The 18,941-nt window shown below is 47.0% G+C and overlaps 1 protein-coding gene across 1 annotated transcript in view; it reads left to right on the forward strand.

Moving 5' to 3' along the window:
* The first annotated feature begins 2,649 nt into the window (after positions 1-2,649).
* The window catches only part of Cracr2a (calcium release activated channel regulator 2A), an 88,198-nt gene continuing 71,906 nt past the window's right edge, over positions 2,650-18,941 (forward strand). Inside the window, exon 1 of the mRNA XM_028754489.1 lies at positions 2,650-2,704. Within this exon, the coding sequence (XP_028610322.1) occupies positions 2,699-2,704 (6 nt within the window). The 5' untranslated portion in view covers positions 2,650-2,698. The remainder of the gene's footprint in view (positions 2,705-18,941) is intronic.

The following is an 18,941-nucleotide window of genomic DNA, read 5'->3' on the forward strand; positions in this document are numbered from 1 at the left end:
GTGTGTGTGTGTGTGTGTGTGTGTGTGTGTGTGTGTGTGTGTGTGTGTCTGGGACAGTTCATAAGAATGCAATCATGTTTGCTTAGAGGCCCCTTCTACTCCAGTATGGCCTCAGTTTCACTACTTGCACCCAACAACCTACTTTCTAAATGAGACTACATTCTGAGACACTGGGGTAACCACTCTGACTGCACGAGAGCCTGTTCTTTTTGAGGTCAAAATTCAGACTAATAACACTAATTTGTTCACAGTGACAAGGAGAGGGATAGGCAGAGGGGCTACGTGTAAATGTCACCGGTGTCCTTTTGGGCTTCCTGGAAGAGTCAGGGAGAAGAAAGAACGAGAAGGAGCATGTGGCCTCTGCTCCTGGTCTAGAGAGGTGTGAGCGACAGCTAGTGTTCAGAGAAGGACCCCACAATACCATGCTCTGAAGGAGGAACAGTACCTTCTTCTCCCTACCCACTTCATAGGACAAGTGTCCCAGTGTAAGAGTGGAGCCCAGTTCTCTCCTGCAACCGTACAGGTCCTGAGGATCAAACTCAAGTCATTAGGCTTGGTAGCAGGCACCTATACCCTAGGCTGGCACCGAACTCATGATCCTCCTGCCTCTGCCCGCCTGGTGCTGGGATTCACGGTATCACCTTGCTCTATTGTGCAGTCATAGCATGCTATCCATGCTTCCTTTGAACATCGCTGTTTCTTACTTAACTCATCTTGCTTTTGTCTTGTGAGGGCTTCCTCATTTTCTTTGATTTCTTGGAACAATGTCTCCTGTAGGCCAGGCTGACTTGAAGCTCAGTCTGTAGCCACGAATGACCTTGCTTGCTGGGATTATAGGCGGTGACTGAACCCAGGGCTTTGTCCATCTCTTGGCAAGTACTCTGCTAACTGAGCTGCCTCTGCATCTTAGAGCTTCCCCATTGTGTGGTACCCCACCGTATAGCTTACATGGTTGTTTATGTCATTTAGTGTTATGGGTAATGCTGCCCTGAGTTTACTGCCTCTTTTATTGTGTCTGAACATGTATAATATTTTAAATTTCCGAGTTACCTTTGAAATAACCAAAGGACCCAGAATTTGGCTTCTTCTAGCACTCTAACAGCTGGTGGGGCTGAGTACCACTTGTCTCCGTAAGTACTACTAGCGAGCCTGCTGCCAATCAACATCTTCTCTGCCATCTCTTTAAGTATCTCATGGTTGATCCAGTGCTGATGACCTGTTGGCACTGCAGTGAGATGAAAGAAGAAAATGACTCTAAATGATGATGTCATCCACAGTGGAAACTGAGAGCCAAGCAGGCTGATGTGTTCAGCCCCCAACCGGGGGGGGGGGGGGAGGAGAATGGCTTCTCTGTAAATGGGATTCTAACTCATTCGACTAACTGGGGCACCTCTTGCTTTGTCCTAAACCTTGAGCTTGCTTTGTGTTGTGAGGTCCATGCCCTCATCTCAAGGGTAGAGGAGGAGGAGCTGGGCTGTCTGGCTGTTCTAGCACCGTCTGGGACTCGGCTTAGTAACCAGCAATAAAAACGAGTAGAGCTGCATGATGCTTAGTTTTCTCTTTGCTTCAGTCAAATACCTGAAGAGAAGTAATGCAAAGGCAGGAAGATTTCTTTTGGCTTCCAGTGGGGAAGGCTTGTGGGAGCACTGGCTTTTATCGTTGGTGGTGGGAGCCAGTGGCATGGCCTGCACCCGTCATCCCAGGGAGCACAGCGCTTTGGCCAGCCCTACCCTTCTACAGATGTCTGCTAAGCCTCATGTCTAACAGGTTTCGGAAGCTTCCAAAGCAGCATCAGCAGATGGGGACAAAGCATTCAAACACCCTAGCCCATGGTGGGCAACCTGAGCGTCATGAGGGATGACACTGGACAAGTGCACAGTCCCAGCAGAGTTTGAACGCCATCGGTAGCTCAAACTAGATAAGACTAGAATCTGAACCTGTGTTTTTCTGACTCTGCAGCTTGATGCTTAACATAACGAAGCCTGTGCTTCACAGGGGGAAAAAGTATGGTTTACAAATATACCTCTTACTCTCTAAGGATGTCATCTGTCATGCCATATGCCTTGGTGGCAGTAGCCATCATGAAGTTAAGAGCATATCTGAAAATTGAGAAGGCCTCTGTGCTTACCCGTTGCAAGCTGTCACTTTCATAGTTTGCTTCACTGCCTCTTTGCTCCTTCAGACCCCAAACACATATTGAGTGAGCTCTGCATGCCAGGCCCCTTGCTGGGTTTGAGAGATAAGATGAAAGAGTCACATCCTGATGCTTACAGCTCTTTTAAGACAGGGCAGCAGAAAGCTGTGGTACTCCCAGCTTGGCATTGGCATGGCATGGCAGGCAGGCGTGTGTCAGCTGGGTCCTGAAGGAAGCAAAAGAAAAGGATTTACCCTGAAGTCGGGAGGTGGGTGGTTCCCGGATGTCTTAAGACTTCATCTTTTTCTTTAAACAATGCATAGTGAAGGAAGGAAGTGAGGGCCCGGAAGTGGTGCCTGTGGGCTAAGGGGTTGAGCCATCCTGCCCACAGCTCTGATGACTGTCCATGACAAAGGGACAAGGCCACACTGTGAGCTCCCTGGAGACTGGCTCAGACCGTCAGAGATATGGGCTGAGCCTGGTTTCAGTTTTTCTCATTCCTGAACGATCGATTGTTCAATCAATCCCTTCTTCAGCTTTGGGTGGCCTCCTCGTTGGACACTCATGAAGGTAATGAAGTCCAGACAGCCACTAGGCAGAGGAGAGGAGGAGGGCCAGAACCGGAAGGCAAGGGTCCAGGGCTGCTTGTTGCTGTGGTGGTGGTTCTGAACTGATGCTCTGCTCCCTCCCCAGCCCCCAGTTTACATACAGCAGCATCTGGAGTCTGTGGTTATCTTTGAGTAACTGGGGTTTTGCTTTAGGTGTCCCCCGCCCCCTAGTGTGACATTAACAAACCACAGCAGCCTGCAGGCAGGGCTGGCAAGGAGGGAGCCTGCTGTTCTTAGACAATGCTCTGGTCTGCAGCTGCTGCTGGCACTGGCAGGGACGCTGTAGAAAATGAAGGTGCTGAAACAAACAGTGATTCTGAGGTCTCTTCCTGGCTCTTCGGTTGAGAAGGAAATTATGAAGCACTTGTAACATGTTGAAAGGGACAACAGAGTCCTGATGGGTTCAGGCCATGGACATTTCTACTGTGCATCTCTGTGTCGATTGTCATGTTGTGACTGTGATGTGTCCTGTACCCTTCCTGTTCTCAAGGAACCAGTGACAGGAAAGGGATCAAAATACACTGCTTACCTGACCTTTCCAGCTTTGCTTCTCTGAGAAATTAGCTGTAGTCCTAATGAGGTCGGTGCTGCCCCCTAGAGGACAGAGGTACAAATTGTCAGAGACATTATGCGAGAAGCCCAGGTTTGTTTGGGGGAAGAAGTTTAACTGGCAAAAGGACAGTCTTGAGAGGGTGGTATCCTTCCCTGTCTCGTGCAGTCTGTCTAGGTTAAAGCATTTCCAAATACTCACTGAAGTGAAAGACCACAGTGTAGTATGCAGTTCCCATGAAATCAGGAAACCGCCCACTGGTTTAGAGAATCAGCGTAGAGATTCTTCGGAAGTTGTTAGGGACAGAGTTCGGGTTCTGGCAGTGCCACAGCTTGTCCGCTTGTCCACCAATATGACAATGAAAGAGACAAATGAGGAGAAATCTCAGTGGGCAAAGTGCTTGTGAGCCTGAGTTCAGTCCCCAGGATTCTCATAAGAAGCTGGGCTTGGTGGCAGCCATTTGTAATCCTAATGCTTGAGAGGAAAAGACTGGTGGCCCTCAGGGACTGGAACTCACTGGCCAACCAACCTAGCTGGGATGGTTTGTATGTGCTTGGATCAGGGAGTTGTACTATTTGGAGTTGTGACCTGGTTGGAGTAGGTGTATCACTGTGGGTGTGGGCTTTAAGACCCTCATCCTAGCTGCCTGGAAGTCAGTATTCTGCTACCAGCCTTCAGATGAAAATATTGAACTCTCAGCTCCTCCTGTACCATACCTGTCTGGATGCTGCCATGTTCCCACCTTGAGGATAATGGACTGAACCTCTGAACCTGTAAGCCAGCCCCAATTAAAGATTGTCCTTATAAGAATTGCCTTGGTCATGTCTGTTCACAGCAGTAAAACCCTAACTAAGATACTAGCCTAATCGGAGATCCCACGGAAGACCCAAATACCAAAGTGAGCAGCTCCTGAGGGAGTATTTGGAGATTGACCTCCACAAGCACGCACGTGCGCGCACACACACACACACACACACACACACACACACACACACACAAACAGACGAATATGCACACATTCACAAAAGACTTGTTCAATATGATCACATTAGGAAGAGGAACAACAACAAAAGAGTCCTGTGCCCCCAAACTCTCTTCAGGTCTTGACGTAAGGTTTATGTTTAAGCTGAGCTAAGGTGTGCATCGTCCCCTCCCCTTATTCCCACCATTGGCCCATCGGATTCCTGGCTCCAGCTTGTCCTGTCAAGTAGTCTGCTAAATTTCCAGAACTGTAATGTCTTCTTGGGAGACTAGCTCCACCTGTCATGGCTCTAGGTTTCTCTGTGTAGCCCTATCTGTCCTAGAACTAGCTCCATAGATCAGGCTGGCCTTAAACTCAGAGATTAACTCGGAGATCCCTGCCTCCTGAGTGCTGGGATTAAAGGCCACACCGCAGCATAGCACATGATTGCATATGAGGCTTAGCCCATGTGTGTGAATAACACACTTCTCTGCTTTCTCTGCGTTCACATTCATCGTTGCTTCAGTAAAGGCTGCTTCCTCCTTCCTCTCTTCACACACAGGCTGGGAAGGGCTTTGTCATCCCTTAGCCTTACATTGCAACAACAAATCCCATTGCCTTCTACATGGTTCTGCTACCTGTGCTTGTTATGGGGAGTGGATTTCATTGGTCTTACATCCGGTCTAAATGTGTCCATCATCAGGGTGTGTTCCATCATGCATTGACTGTTCTGTCACGTGTCTCAGGACAGTCATGACCATCTTCATAGTGACTTACGTGCCATTAAAAACTGTGAATTTGGAGGCTGGAGTCATGGCTCAGCAATTACATGCGCTGGCATTTCTAGAGTACCTGGATTCAATTCCTAGCGCCCACATGGTGGCTCACAAACATCTGTAAGTCCAGTCTCAGGGGATCTAACACCCTCTCTGGCTCTGTCGGCATGTGGTATGCAGACATACATGCAGGTAAAACACCTATACGTGTGAAAATAAACAATAAAAACTTAAAAGGAATTTTAAAAGTTGTAGGGTTCCCCCTTTCATATTTCAGTTAAAGCTAAATGATTCAGAGAGCTGAACTAGTTTATCTAGGAATTTTAACATAAGAGGTAAAATGTTTGCCATGGAGATGGAGCACTTGGGGTAGTTAAAGAATCTCTAAGGTTGGGAACATTCTGTGCAGTGTTTATGCAACAGTAGCTGATAGCTCGAGGTGGCACGTCTGAGCACTTGACTCTCCGGTGCTAAGTCAGATGGTTAGGCAGCGTGTGCAGTTAGCTCACACTGGCAAGCTTCACTGTCCCACACCGGTGGTTTCATGAATGTGAGCAGAGCATTTGTGTCCCATGCCCTGAAGGACTATTGATACTTGCAGTGTCATTGGGAAGATCTCAAAATGACTTGAAGTAAATTCTGTATCCTTCTTCCAAACTTCTTCAAAGGGATTGTTGTAACCCATCTTCAGGCCACCAGCTAGGACTGAGAACAGCTAACCTGGTAGTGTACCTAGTTAGTGATCAGCTAACCTGGTAGTGTACCTAGTTAATGATTAGTCGGTTATCTCGTATGCGGAAGCATCTCCAGGATGAGGGCACACAGCTCCATGCCCTGTTTCCCGCTGACTTACACAGTGAAACTTTCATTAACGATGCCCAAGAAGCAGATTTCTCTCTGACTTCAAGGCTGGCTCAGCAGGAGAGGAGCTGAGAAGCTTCCAGACTGCTAAGCAGGAGCTCATAAACTGCATTAGTGGATCTAGTACTCCCAGGCCTGCTTTGGAACTGTGAGCTCAGAAAGGGCCAGTTGTGTGGAAGCAGAGATGTCACCTGAGGGTGACACTGTTTTCTAAATGTGCCTGGCAAGAAACATCCAGGGTCTGCGATGCCTTGACTAGGGGCAGAGCCTGGTCAGGGGGCAGGAGGAAGAGAGCAGTAGACACATTATTCTTAGTCTCTGGTTGTGAGCTTTGCTGACATTTGGTGACCCGTTGTCCTTGAAGTGAACAAAGGATGTGGGAACACTCTCGGTATGTTTTTTCAGAGTAATGTTTTTAACCAAAAGAGATCTTTCTTGCATGGATGGGTGAGGCGATCTGATGCTGTTAGGTAGCTTGCTACTGCTTCCTCTTTCCTTCCCTAAATGATTTCTGCTTCTGTTTTCATACCCTGTGTGTATGCACGAGCTGATGCGTGCATATGTGTGTGTGCATATGTGTATGTGTGCTTGTGTGTGCGTGCATGCATGTGTGCATGTGTGTATGTGTGTGCATGCATGTGGGTGCGCATGTGTGCTTGTGTGTGTGCATGCATATGTGCATGTGTGTATGTGTGCATGTGTGTATATAAATCTTGGTTCTCTATCTATAAGAAAAAACTTACATATTTGTCACTCTTTTCTGTTTGCTGTTTCCCTCTCTTGCTTCCATTCCCTGTAGACTCTTCCGTCCTCCAGCACGACCGACTCTCTTCCTGCTTCCATAACTTATTCAGATTCTGCATAGGGGAGAACACATGCAGTCTTTGTCCTGTTTAACTTAGCACAGCGATCTCTCTGTCCACTCATTTTCCTGCAGATGACACTTCTGTTCTTTATGGCAGAATAAACACCACCGTGCACGTGTTTCTCACTCTATCTGTTGGTGACCATCTAGACTGGCTCCATATCTTGGCTAATTGTGACTAATTCTATAATAAATGGACATGTTCATGTGTCTTTGGGGTGCCCTGGCATAGAATCTTTCTGGTACATTCCCAGGAGTGTTATGTCTGGAACAAATGATAGTTTATTTTGGTTGGGTGTCTCCTGTTTTAATTTTGAAGGAGATGCTGCACACAGACTACATTGAAACCGTGGATCTCAAGGACCAATTTTGGGATCCCCTGAGTGGGGAAGTGACAAGGTAGTGGTCATTTTGGACATGATCTTGCTTCAGGAAGCACTACCACCTGTTCTTACTCATTATGGTAGGTAAGGCCTTTTTTCCCATGAGACTGTGGCATGGGGCTGAGATTAGGGATGGAGGTAGAGCCACGGCCAACACAAGGATCATTGCTGCTGTTTGTGGCCTTCCTTGGAGCACTTCCTCTGAGCCTCAAGGACAGAGGTCCTGTGGAAGTCCAGCTGAGCAATAAACACAGCTCCTCCTGCTTGCTAAAACCAGGAGGCTTCTCAAGAGTGACTGGCAGGATGGATAAAGGCATATCAACAGATGCTCTGAACCATGGAGAGAAAAATGTCCTGCAAGGAAAGGACATGGCAGACACTGGACACTGATTGCTCCTGTAGGCTCAGCCACAGGAAACCCTACTGGCAACAGGACAGGCAGATCCTGGCCTCTGAGGCCTCAGAGTCTAGTAGCAAGACATATCCTATCTGGCTTTACAAGGAATTGCTTATTTAGCATGACCATAGAAATACCAAGGAGGGTACATGGTCCTCATGGCACAAGGACATATAACTAAAGGCCTAGCCTAGACTGCAAAGATCCTCTTGTCCAGCCCAAACCATTCACAGGTGAAATTTGAGGCTCAGAGCAGGGAACAAAATTTTCAGAGGTGATCTGGTCTGGTTGGTGACTGATATGGAAACCAAAGCCACTTTTGTGCCGCCCCCACCTCCATCCCAATCGTGGTTTCACTGGAGCCAGGATGGAGTGACACGTGTATGGAGGGCCAGATGTGTCTGCATCTTCATGGACTCATTCAGACCAAGGGGCTTTTAATGAGGAATACAGTGGATAGGAGACCAGGTGGGTGCTGACCGTATCCTGCCTAGAGGACGCACAGCCCTATTCCATATGAGCAGGAGAGATTCTAAGTAAGGGTTAGTGCCTGTGGGTACCATGTGCCCCATGTTGTCATCGGAGGTAGTAAGCACATCCACATCGGATGTGGTTGCTAAGAAACAAGGCAGCTCTCAGCCAGAGCAGTGCACCACACCTCCCAACCCCCGTTCTGACTTCTACTCCCTGGGGATGTGCTAGTCCATGTTAGGGATCTTAAACAGTTTTCCCAGTGAGCCTAGCCTTTTCACCAGACAAATTTTGTGTGACCCGAGTTTATAGATATATAAAATAAGAATACAAATCAAATATTGATTGATCATAAACCATAATGAAATTTACTTTAAAACAATTATTTGATACATACAATCTTTTGATTTATTAAGGAGGAGAGTCTTTGCATACCAGTAAGGCAGCTGCATATGTAATTTTTACGTTAAAATTAAATGTTGACTAATATTTGACATTGCACCTTTAGTCAAGATTTTGATATTATAATCATCAACACTAAGGATACTACCTCCATAAATACACAGTAAAACATGGCAGAAGTATTTTTAGGATGATTGCAGAAATCATTGGAAATTCTGTTCTATGTTCAGGCTGAAATTTATTTGATAATATCTAAATGAAACTCAAATCAGTAATTCAGACACCAATTAAAATTGTATTACTTTTTATTTATTATTTGTGTGTATGTGTACATGTGTATATACACATATGTGTGTGTGTGCACATATCACAGCATGTGTGTGGATATCTGAGGGCAAGTTTGGGGAATTGGTTCTTTCTTTTACTACGTGGGTTCAGAGGACTGAACTTGGGTAGTCAGCCTTAGCAGCAGGCATCTTGGCTTTCTGAACCATCTCACCAGCCCCAAACACCAGTTTTTAAAAGCAAACATCTAACACAAGATAATTAAAAGCTATAATAATTTAACACACTAAGAAGTGTGATGGGGAAGTCTCAGTTGTCCATAATTAAGCTGTTATGTTTCTATAAGAACAGAAAGCATCCCTTGTGCAGTGGAGACACTGTTACTCATGACCCAGTCAGTGTCTCATACCTTAGGCGTTTCCGGCTGCATTCTTCAGTGTCACCTCATGCGTTAGCACCTGCAGCACAAAGTGCATGTGTTCTGTGTTCAGAACCACGGCTGCCGTGGAGCTGTGCCACATAGCATGAGCTCGTGCCACCACATACACTTCGGATTCATTACATGTTTGATTTTGAATTAATTGTTGGTCATTGCACATTCAGAAACCTTTTACTATTACCAGATTTCTTAAGACACTCACAGTCAGCTATCCAATCTATGCAGGGCTGCAACCCCTATATAAGAAGAAGCTGGTCCAGTTCCTGGATCTAGATCGTGGCCCTGCACCAGTCTGGTCTCTTTACTTCCCCCTCTTTAACTCCAGACTCCGTCTCCAGAATGCTCTGGAATGTCTAATGGCTGTGTGACCCGAGGTGTGTTACCTAACAGTACAGAGCAGTGTGTGAATGAGTGTAACAGTATCTTACAGGGTATGGGTAGGATTCATTAAGGCAGCTAAAGTGTCTAGCTCAGTGTCTGTTAAATATTTCCAGATGAACTTCTATTCTGAAATCCACCCTACAAGTAAAGGGATTTTTTTTTTTCTGCCTGGATTCAGAGGCCTGAACCCTGGTAGTCTGCCTTGGCTGCAGGCACCTTGACTGTCTGAGCCATCTGATCTGCTCCAAGCACCAATTTTTGAAACCAAGCATCTAACACAATAAACTCAACTCAGACTTAAACTCAGAGGATTAGGGTTCAGAGGATCCAGGAGCCTGTTGAGGTCTGCGTGTGCTACTCACCGTGCTGAGAACTGTGGTTCTGAATGAGCCACAAGTGTAAACAGTCAAGTGTAACACAGTGGATGTTAACGAGGAACACAGAGACCATGAGACTAAACTTCTGAGCCCGTCTCTCTGGACCCACCCCTGCCCTTCAGTCTATCCCGGGCTGATGCTAATTACTCGGTTCCGTTTTCCTGCTCACATCCCATGCTTCTTCCCTCCTCCTGTGTCTTCTCATTGCTCCACTGACCTGGACTTGCCTTCCTCATCTTCCAGATGCCCAGCAGGCACGTCCCTACTCCCCAGTTGACCCCAGTAACCTCATCATTGTCCTTTATTATCTATCCTAAAGTTTTTGAAGACAAATTTTATTATAAAAGTAATAAATGTTGTGTATGAAACAGTTAAGAGGAAAATATCCCCCATAAGCCTAATAAACAACCACCATTCACATTGATTTTCTTCTGTTTTGTTTCTTCAGTCTCTGCCTCTATCTCCCTCTCTTCCCTCCGTCCCTCCCTCCTCTCTGACTAGCTTCCGTTTATCATGTGCATGTATTTTAATTGGGCTGTAAGTTATTGACAACAGGAATGGGCAATTATAGGACACAGTGTTTTGGACTACGGATCCTTCTAAATGGGCAGTAGGATGAAGCCACTAGGTGAATTTGTTTGGCTTTTGAACCTGCTTAATTCCTGCTAGGAGGAAACTCTAATACCTGGAAGTCCTGGCCAGCTAACCCTTCTGCCAAGCGGCCAAGGAAAGGGACCAAACCGAGACCAGGATCCAGCAGCTGACTGAGCCCTGGCCTGTGATGAAGTAGATTTTTACATCTTGCGTCAGACTGTACTGAAATCAGCCCCAGCCCCTGCCATGTTTCTGGTCTTGCTTTAGGGTAACACAGGTTGATCTCAGCCACTTTAATCCCTTGTAATAAAAAGCAGTTCTGAGTCCGTCCAGAGGGGGACAGCGAGGTTTTGCCATTCACACACTCTTGCTTAGACTACAGTTGAAGAGGCGCTGAGGGGAGGCTTGGAAGGAGAAATAATGGCTGCTTTCTGAAAGCTCAGTGTGAGGTGGCTAGAACAGGTCAGGAGGGGAACTCACACTGCAGGCCACAGGGTAAAGGGAAGCAGCCTGTGCAGAAGAATAAAACAGCAGGGGACGCTCACAGCATCCTTCAGGGTGGAGATGGAGAGGCAGGTGAAGATGCACTGCTGCTCTGTGCTCTCCCTGTCGTGTGAAACAGAATATAAGAAGTTCCCTGGTGAGGCTGGCGCGGTGTGGGAAGCAGAGATGCAAGGGGAGGAGCCTGTCACTGTCTGAGCTTTTTCTTTGGGCATGGCGGGATGTTTGTAATTTATATATCTTTTTTTTTTCTTTTTGAAAAGGAGTGTGAGCTTACAAAGGCCATTTCTAGAATTTAAGATTTCTTAGGAACATGTATTGTGAGATTAAGGAGAAATTCGTGAACTTTTGACTTCTGATGAGAAGTTCAGGGAGTCGATTCAAAGCAGAGCTTTGTAACGTACAAATCTGTAAATGTACAAATTATTGACTTGGGCCGGTGCTAAGAAACCTCCTGTTTTGGGAGAAACAGAGTGAAGAGGGGAGAAGCTGGAGGACAGGAGAAGGGAGGGAGGAGGAAGGGGAGAGTTCCAAGCCTAGTTACAGCATGGAAAAGAGATGGAGGGATGGAGTCTGGTGACTTCATGGGTGTCAGTGAGGACAGGAGGGGTTGGAGGCCAGAAGGCCAAATAGCTGGCCAAGATGGAGACTGGATTCAGCACTGATAGAGCATCCCAGGTAACAGTCGTCACTCACCACAGATACAGGGAATCTGGTGTTCTTTCCGGTCTCCCTGGACACAGCATGCACATGGTCCATAGATACTCATGCAGGCAAAATATCCACACACATAGAATAAAAATAAATCTCAAAAGATTAGAAACAACTATAATGTAGTTAGCACATGGTGAACACCAGGTGTGTACTAGGCCCCTTGCTATAAGGACCCCCGTGTTTCATTACCTACATAATGATCTTACCATAGAGATCCTGTTTTCATACATGTTCAGTGACTAAAGTTACCTAAGGTAACTTCTGTAGACCACACAGATGCTCTGTGGTTAAATCTAAAGTCCTGTGTTCTTTGAACAAAGAAAACATAACAATGCCCATCAGGTGTCACATGGAAGCTGAGCACAGACTCCCAGGCCTCCGTGCAAGGCTCTTGTCCCACATTTAAAGGCTACTCTGCCAAGCTGGAAGGGTTTGGAGATAAAGGTGTCACATGAAAGAGTACAAGCGAGTCACCTGTATCCCCAGGCCTGGCCCTGCACCAGCTGTCACCCAGGACCTGTAACTGCAGGCATGCTTTTATTGCAAACGAGATAGTACAATCTTTGACAGTCATATGGGAATGTTTGTGCATTGCAGGTAAGAGAGTAACTCATAAATGATGGGTGTACATGTCAGACATCTTTGTGGACACTAAAATGCCACATGAATGTTTCCTTGTTATCAGTGTTGACATTATTCAGCTGTTGATGTACACAGGGAATTCACCATAGTCCTGGTGACAGAAACACACTCCCTAGAAAATCAAATGGCAACTAAGAACATATTTTGAGCCAAATTATGTGTCCCTGCTGGACTTGAGCACCAGGAACATTCTAGAGGTGCTTGTGGATGTACCACAGTATTCAGTGACCTGGTTAGCCAGGCGTCTTCAGCACTGGCCACTGTGCTCAGTGCTGACACCAGGCTCCATGTTCAGCTGTGGAGATCTGTCACTTTTCAGGACACAGTTGAGAGATAATTAGGGACCTGATGACAAGCCCAGGACAGAAATCTAGCTACCAACATCTGAAAGAAAAAGGGCTCACCCCCAAAGCAAGGTCCTCAGCTGTTGTTCATACCTTCTCCAAATAGGATCGCTTGAAGGACCTTCCAAGCCTGGGACTGCAGAGATTGCTCAGTGGGTAAAGGGCTCGCTGTGTGAGTGAGTCGTGGGGTTCTGAGTTCCCATCCCTAGTGCTTACTTAAAAAGCCACAGACAATGGTGCACATGTAATCCCAGTGGTAGGAGGACAGAGAGAGGCAGGAAGATCCCTCGGGTTTGCTGGCCAGTCAGTCTAGCCAGGTCTGTGAGCTCCAGGTTCAATGAGAAAGCTTCTTTTGAACAACAGAAAATTTGAGAAGCAATTGAGGAAAATACATGAAGTCAACCTCTGGCCTTCATGCACACACACATGAACCTACAGGTCACATGCACACCCACTCAAGACAAAAACACCTCTTTCTCTAACGATGGTCTTGACATTTCAGCCACCAGCAGTCATCCCCCCACATCCCTGATGTCCTGCAGAACTGCTGTGTCATCCATTCATCCACTGAAGCTTGTGTTGTTGTATTGTTGTGTTGTTGTGTTGTTGTATTGTTTCTAGCTGGCTCCATCTTCACTGTGCCCATCCCTCCCCAATCCCTAACCTTCTGTGCCCTCTCTAGGAGATAATGTAGACTTGGGATCTCTCATCAGCTGGGCAGTAGCCCTATCTTGTTCCAAAGAAGGCAGAAGGGGCCGCCTGTCTCATTCCTGGAGATGCACACCCTATTATTAATTAATTTTTCATTTTGCCATGCCCACTATCTCTTCATGGAGAACACACATCTTTTGAGAATCAGGCTGGTCTCTTGCAATCTCACACTCCACCTTTGAGTATCTGTCTGACTTCTCTTGGTTATGATCAGGGACAACATCTGGCTGGGTCCAGAGTGAAGGGCTACTGTCCCAACACAGTTCTGCCTCCTCTGAGGCTGGCTGCTTGCGTATTGCCTTGTACCTTTCTTTTACTTCAGTGATTCCAAGTTACTACAGTGACTGGGAGTTGACAGATTTGGGGGAAAGGTGAGTTCACTAAATGCCATTGGGACTGAATCACGGGGGAGGGATATAGAGGCATCAGCTAGGTCCTGGAGCATCCTATTGGCTACTTCAGCGTAGCTATGCCTAACACACCTGACAGAGACATGTTAGGGGAGGAAGGATATGTCCTGGCTCACTCTTCCAGAGGATTCAGTCCATGGTTACTTAGAACATGTAGTGGCCAGGACTCCTACTCATGGTGGACAGAAAGGAGAGGGGGGAGAGGGAGGGAGAGGAGGGATGGGGGAGGAGATGAGCCAGGGACAAAATGTCACCAAGGCCATGCTTGTGTGAATGACTTCCTCTCTGTAGATCCTACTTGCTAAAGTTTTCAGAATTTCAAAATATCGCCACTTCGTGGGGACCTGGGCTTCAACACCTGAGTCTGTGTGGAGCACTTCACCTTTAAACCATAGCAGGTGCTTGGCAGCTTCCAGAAGGCATCAGCTATGAAGAGAAGCAAAGTCAGCTCCAGGCGGCCTGTGGAATAATGGAACACACACTGGGCTAGAAGAGAGGGACTCAAGAATCCTTTTCACACACACTAAGACTTGTTTACTGTGTAACCTTGAGAAAGTCTGTAGGGCTTGAGGACCTATTTTTGTGAGGTTGCTATGTAACCTGGAAACAGTATCACCCTACAGTTGGGTCTGCCTGTTTGTTTAAAATGAGTTTTTTATCCACTCAAGTTAAAGAGGCCAACCTTTTAATTTACAAAGATGTTTTCCTCACCTTATTGTAAATATAGTAATAGACAGTAATGAGAAATGAGAAAATCGAGAACCTTCCTGATGCTGAGACCCTTTAATACAAGTGCCTCATGCTCTGGGGACCTCCAAGCATAAAATTACTTTCATTGCTACTTTATAACTATAATTTTGCTACTGTTATGAATCGTAATGTAAACATCAGATACGCGTAATATCTGATATGCGACCCCTGCGATATGTTTGATCCCCAAATGGGTCTTGATCCACGCATAAAGACCCACTGACATAGAAGAAGATCAGAACAATCTCTTTAAGATTCCTGTCTGCAAAGAGTACTCTTATTATTCAGTGTCCCTACAGGCTCATAGCTGAAGGTTTGGTCCCCAGCTGGCTTCACTATTTCAAAAAGATGTGAGAACTAGGAGTTGCTGCCTACCTAGCTAGCTAATGGAAAGAAGTCACTAGTGGCCTGGACTGCAGGCTGTACTTTATCTATGGGCCCCTCTGTCTCTCTCCCTGTTATCAACATGACCTCAGCAGAGTCCAGAAGCAACAGATCTGGCTCGACACAGATTGAAAGCCCTTAAACCATGAGACAAACCCAATCATTCCCTCCTCAGGGACAAAACATCCAAACAACGCAGCTGTTAACATCTCATGGACATGCCTTGTCATCCTCCAAAGAAGCAAGTCAGGTGCCTGCAGCCTGGGGCAGGGCAGGGCAGGACCTCTCCTGTCTTCCCACTCCCCTGGCTTTGCTGAGCATTGCCGGTGGGGAACCAGTTTAAGAGGAAGCCTCCCTAGTGTGGCTGCTGCTAGAATCCTGATAGCAAATCCGGTGAACTGTGGGCTCAGTGAGCACCTGTAGGTGTCTTAGAGAAGGGAGTGTTTTCCTCCATCACTTTGCACTGTTTTAAAGTGCTTACAGGGTGTGTGTATTTATTGCTTGTCACTCTCCCTGGTGTGTGCTTGCTGAAGGCACCTGCTTCTGATTCTCTGGCACAGGGAAGCGTGTCTGCTCATAATTAATGATCCCGGACTGGGTGAATGAGGACCGTAGCCTCATACAGAACGGGAAGCACCTGGTGAGTCTTTGCCTCCCTTGAACTGAGTAGGTGAACTCCAGAAAGGCTGGATTCTTCAGTACTGTCCAACCAGCCCCCTAGATCTAGCTGTGGCTTCAGCTTTGACTCTTATCGTAAAGAATGATAGCTAATTCTATTTTTCATCGCTCCTCCATCAGTGAAGTCAGGCATGTTCTCAGTCTATGCCTCGTATCACAGTGGTCAGCGTAGTCTGCAACATTCGTTCCTAGCCAACGTATTCCACAATGTCCCTTCCTGATTCAGTCTCAACACTCAAGTTAACTGTAGACAGCAAGCCCACTCCTTCCCCGTTCTAAAGCTAGTCCTCTTTCTGGGACTATCGTAGTCTATTTTCCGTTACTATAACAAAATGCCCTTTTAACAAGAACAACAAAATCTGCATATGTAGTCCATTAACCTCAGCTGGATCATATTAAAGTGATGACATCATGGAGGGATTGCCCGTGAAATAGGAGATCACACAGCCAGACAGGAAGCAGAAAGCAGGTCAAGGGTCAGGGTCCGGCTTTTGCTGTAATGTGCTTTTGTGAGAACTAGCACCAGTCCTAGTGGTGTGCTCCCAAACATCTCCCATAAGGCATCATGTCTTCAAGGTCTCCCCACCTCAATATGAGCACAGTACGGATCAAGTTTTCAAAGTATAAGCCCTTGGGAGTTAACCACAATCAAATGACAGTGAATACTTTAGAGGGATGCCGCGTGGGTCTTTCTTGTAAACCCCACTGCATTCCTGTACCAGTCACGGCCGTGAATCTGGCTACTGTCTGCAACTCTGCCTTCAAGGTGACTGTTGATGCTGCGGGCAGCATCTGAAGATTGAAGGCAGTAGTTTCAGGTGGGCTTGCTGAGAGCTGGGTTCTGGGATGCAGTGGACCCCACCAGGCCAGGTTAGGGTTGCTAAGCAGGCTTCGCCGTGCAGTGCTTTAAGGGTCTCAGTTCTTCTCTGCAACTTGGAAGAGGGGACTAGGTCCATTTCCTTCTGGGATTATCCATCCTTCTGGGAAGTACATTTTCTCTAGCCTTTCCCCAGATGGCTATAGAGCTCTTTCCACTGTGTCTCTAATGGTAAACATGGTATGTTTCGGTTCTCCCCGGGGTTTAGGTTGGATTCAAGTCACCAGTAGCCAAAGCACCCTCCCTGTGTAAGGAGCTGCCAGTTATCTGTCAGCAGTCACCAGAGCTGAGGGCTCCAGGTGAACGAGGGACAAAAGGCCCACGGACTTCCACATACTTCACCTGTTCTCAAGGCTCTCAGCTGCAGACCCATGCATGGCAGCATCATTGTCACTATTTTAGTAAAGTCATACTGGGGGTTGGTTCCGAGACCCCCTCCAGATGCTACACTCTGGATGTTCAATGGGATTGAAAATGCTGTGATAGTTCTGGGTAACCTCTACTCGGCCTCTCAACTGCTGCAAAGCATGCCGGGAAGACCGGTAATGAGGATGAACGCTGTGCAAATGGTTGTTAGGCTGCATTGTTTCAGGGATAATGACTACACCACCTCTACATGCTCAGTACAGACACCGTTATTTAATATTGTTAATCGCTGGCTGGTTGAATCTGCTGAGGTCAAGCCTGGTGAGCTGGAGGACTGATTCCATCCTTCCATCCCTAATGGATCAGTGGGGAGTTCCCAGACTTGGAAAAACTGAACACATCAAACTGCTTGATGCTGGGATGAACAAGAGCTTTGGAGCTACTGGAATGGAGAGAGCTATTTTGCATACGGGAGGGTGTGAAGGACCCAGGGCAGAGCCACATAGACATAGCTGTGCCTTCCAGAATTCCTGTGCTGAACCAATTTGGATGACAATAAGGAAGGGGACGTTTGGGAGGCAGTGAGCTCAGAAGGGCTATGCTCCTAGAAGAAATCGATGCCTTCCTGAGAGAGGCTCAGGAAAACTCCCTAGCTCCCTCTGCCACTTGAGTGCATTGCAAGAAACCAGCATCTGGCATTGGAAGAGGGATGCCACCAGAACTCAGCTATGATGGCATCTAACCTTGGATCTCCAGATCCAAGGAACAAATGAAGAATGACTTTCCAATGACTACTGGCCACTCAACCCATGGTATTCTTGTTATAATTGGGCCAAGGCATTAAGCCCTAGTAGGACTCGGTTAGCATAGACAAAGGGTTGGAGTGAGAGAGAAAGAGAGAGGGAGAGGGAGAGGGAGAGGGAGGGAGAGAGAGAGAGAGAGAGAGAGAGAGAGAGAGAGAGAGAGAGAGAGGTGTTTGAAGGTGCCTAGACACAAGCAGACTGAGAGAGGAGAAAGTTAAGTGGAGCTGAGAGAGTGTGGGCTGGAGAATGGGAATTGATACTAAGAGATAGTAGTGGCCCATCGCGGTTAAGATTTAGCCTGAAGGCTATGGTGGGGTCTCTGTGTTGGATACATCTCCGTGGCCATATTGTCATGGATTCCTAGGAGGCAGAGTTGTGATTTAATAACGATATTTTAATATGGGCTTGGACATGAGGCTTAAGAGCAAGAGAGGTGCTTAGAAGAAATTAGGACCCATTCAAGAGCATGGGTGTAGGCTTCTCAGCAGAGAATTACCTTGTTGCTATGGTAAAATATTCCACTTTGGATTCCTTATAAAGGAAAGAGATTTAGTCACCTCACAGTTCTGGATTTCTAAGGAGTCTTTACCAATGACAGCTTCAAGTGAGGGTCCTTATAGCAGCTGTCAGGTGTCAGGGATACAAGGGGTTAGATGGGAGGGGGAGGGGAGGGAGAGAAAGGGACAGGGGCCGGGTGGGGGAGGGAGGGAGAGAGAGAGAGGGAGGGACAGAAGGAGGGAAGGAGGGAGGGATATCACAAAACTGCAGAGGGAGCCAGAGACCACAGAGGGTACAGCTCTCTCTCTTACAGTAGTCTACCCTGAGGAAACGGACCCACTCACAACTAGATCTCATCCGTTCCGAGGGATGAGGATTTAACACATCACTAGGCCTGCCTCTTAGAACTCCACCACCTTTCAGTAGTATTTTAGCATGTGAACCTTTGGGGAAAGAAACCACATCCAAACTGCATGGATGCCCTTTGGTTTGATTTTATATCTAGGCATAAAATTAGCAGTTGCAAGGCTGGAGTGATTCTCACTGGTTAAGAGCATTCTCTACTCTTGCAGAAGACCAGAGCTCAGAACTCCCTGTAATTCTCCCTCCAGGGTTTCCGGTGCTCTATTCTGGCCTCTGTGAGCACCTGCACTCAGACACACAGACACACAGACACACAGACACACAGACACACAGACACACAGACACACAGACACACACACACACACACACAGAGAGAGAGAGAGAGAGAGAGAGAGAGAGAGAGAGAGAGAGAGAGA

Source organism: Grammomys surdaster, unplaced genomic scaffold (genome assembly GCF_004785775.1).
Source record: "Grammomys surdaster isolate TR1022 unplaced genomic scaffold, NIH_TR_1.0 126013, whole genome shotgun sequence".
NCBI classification, from domain to species: domain Eukaryota; kingdom Metazoa; phylum Chordata; class Mammalia; order Rodentia; family Muridae; genus Grammomys; species Grammomys surdaster.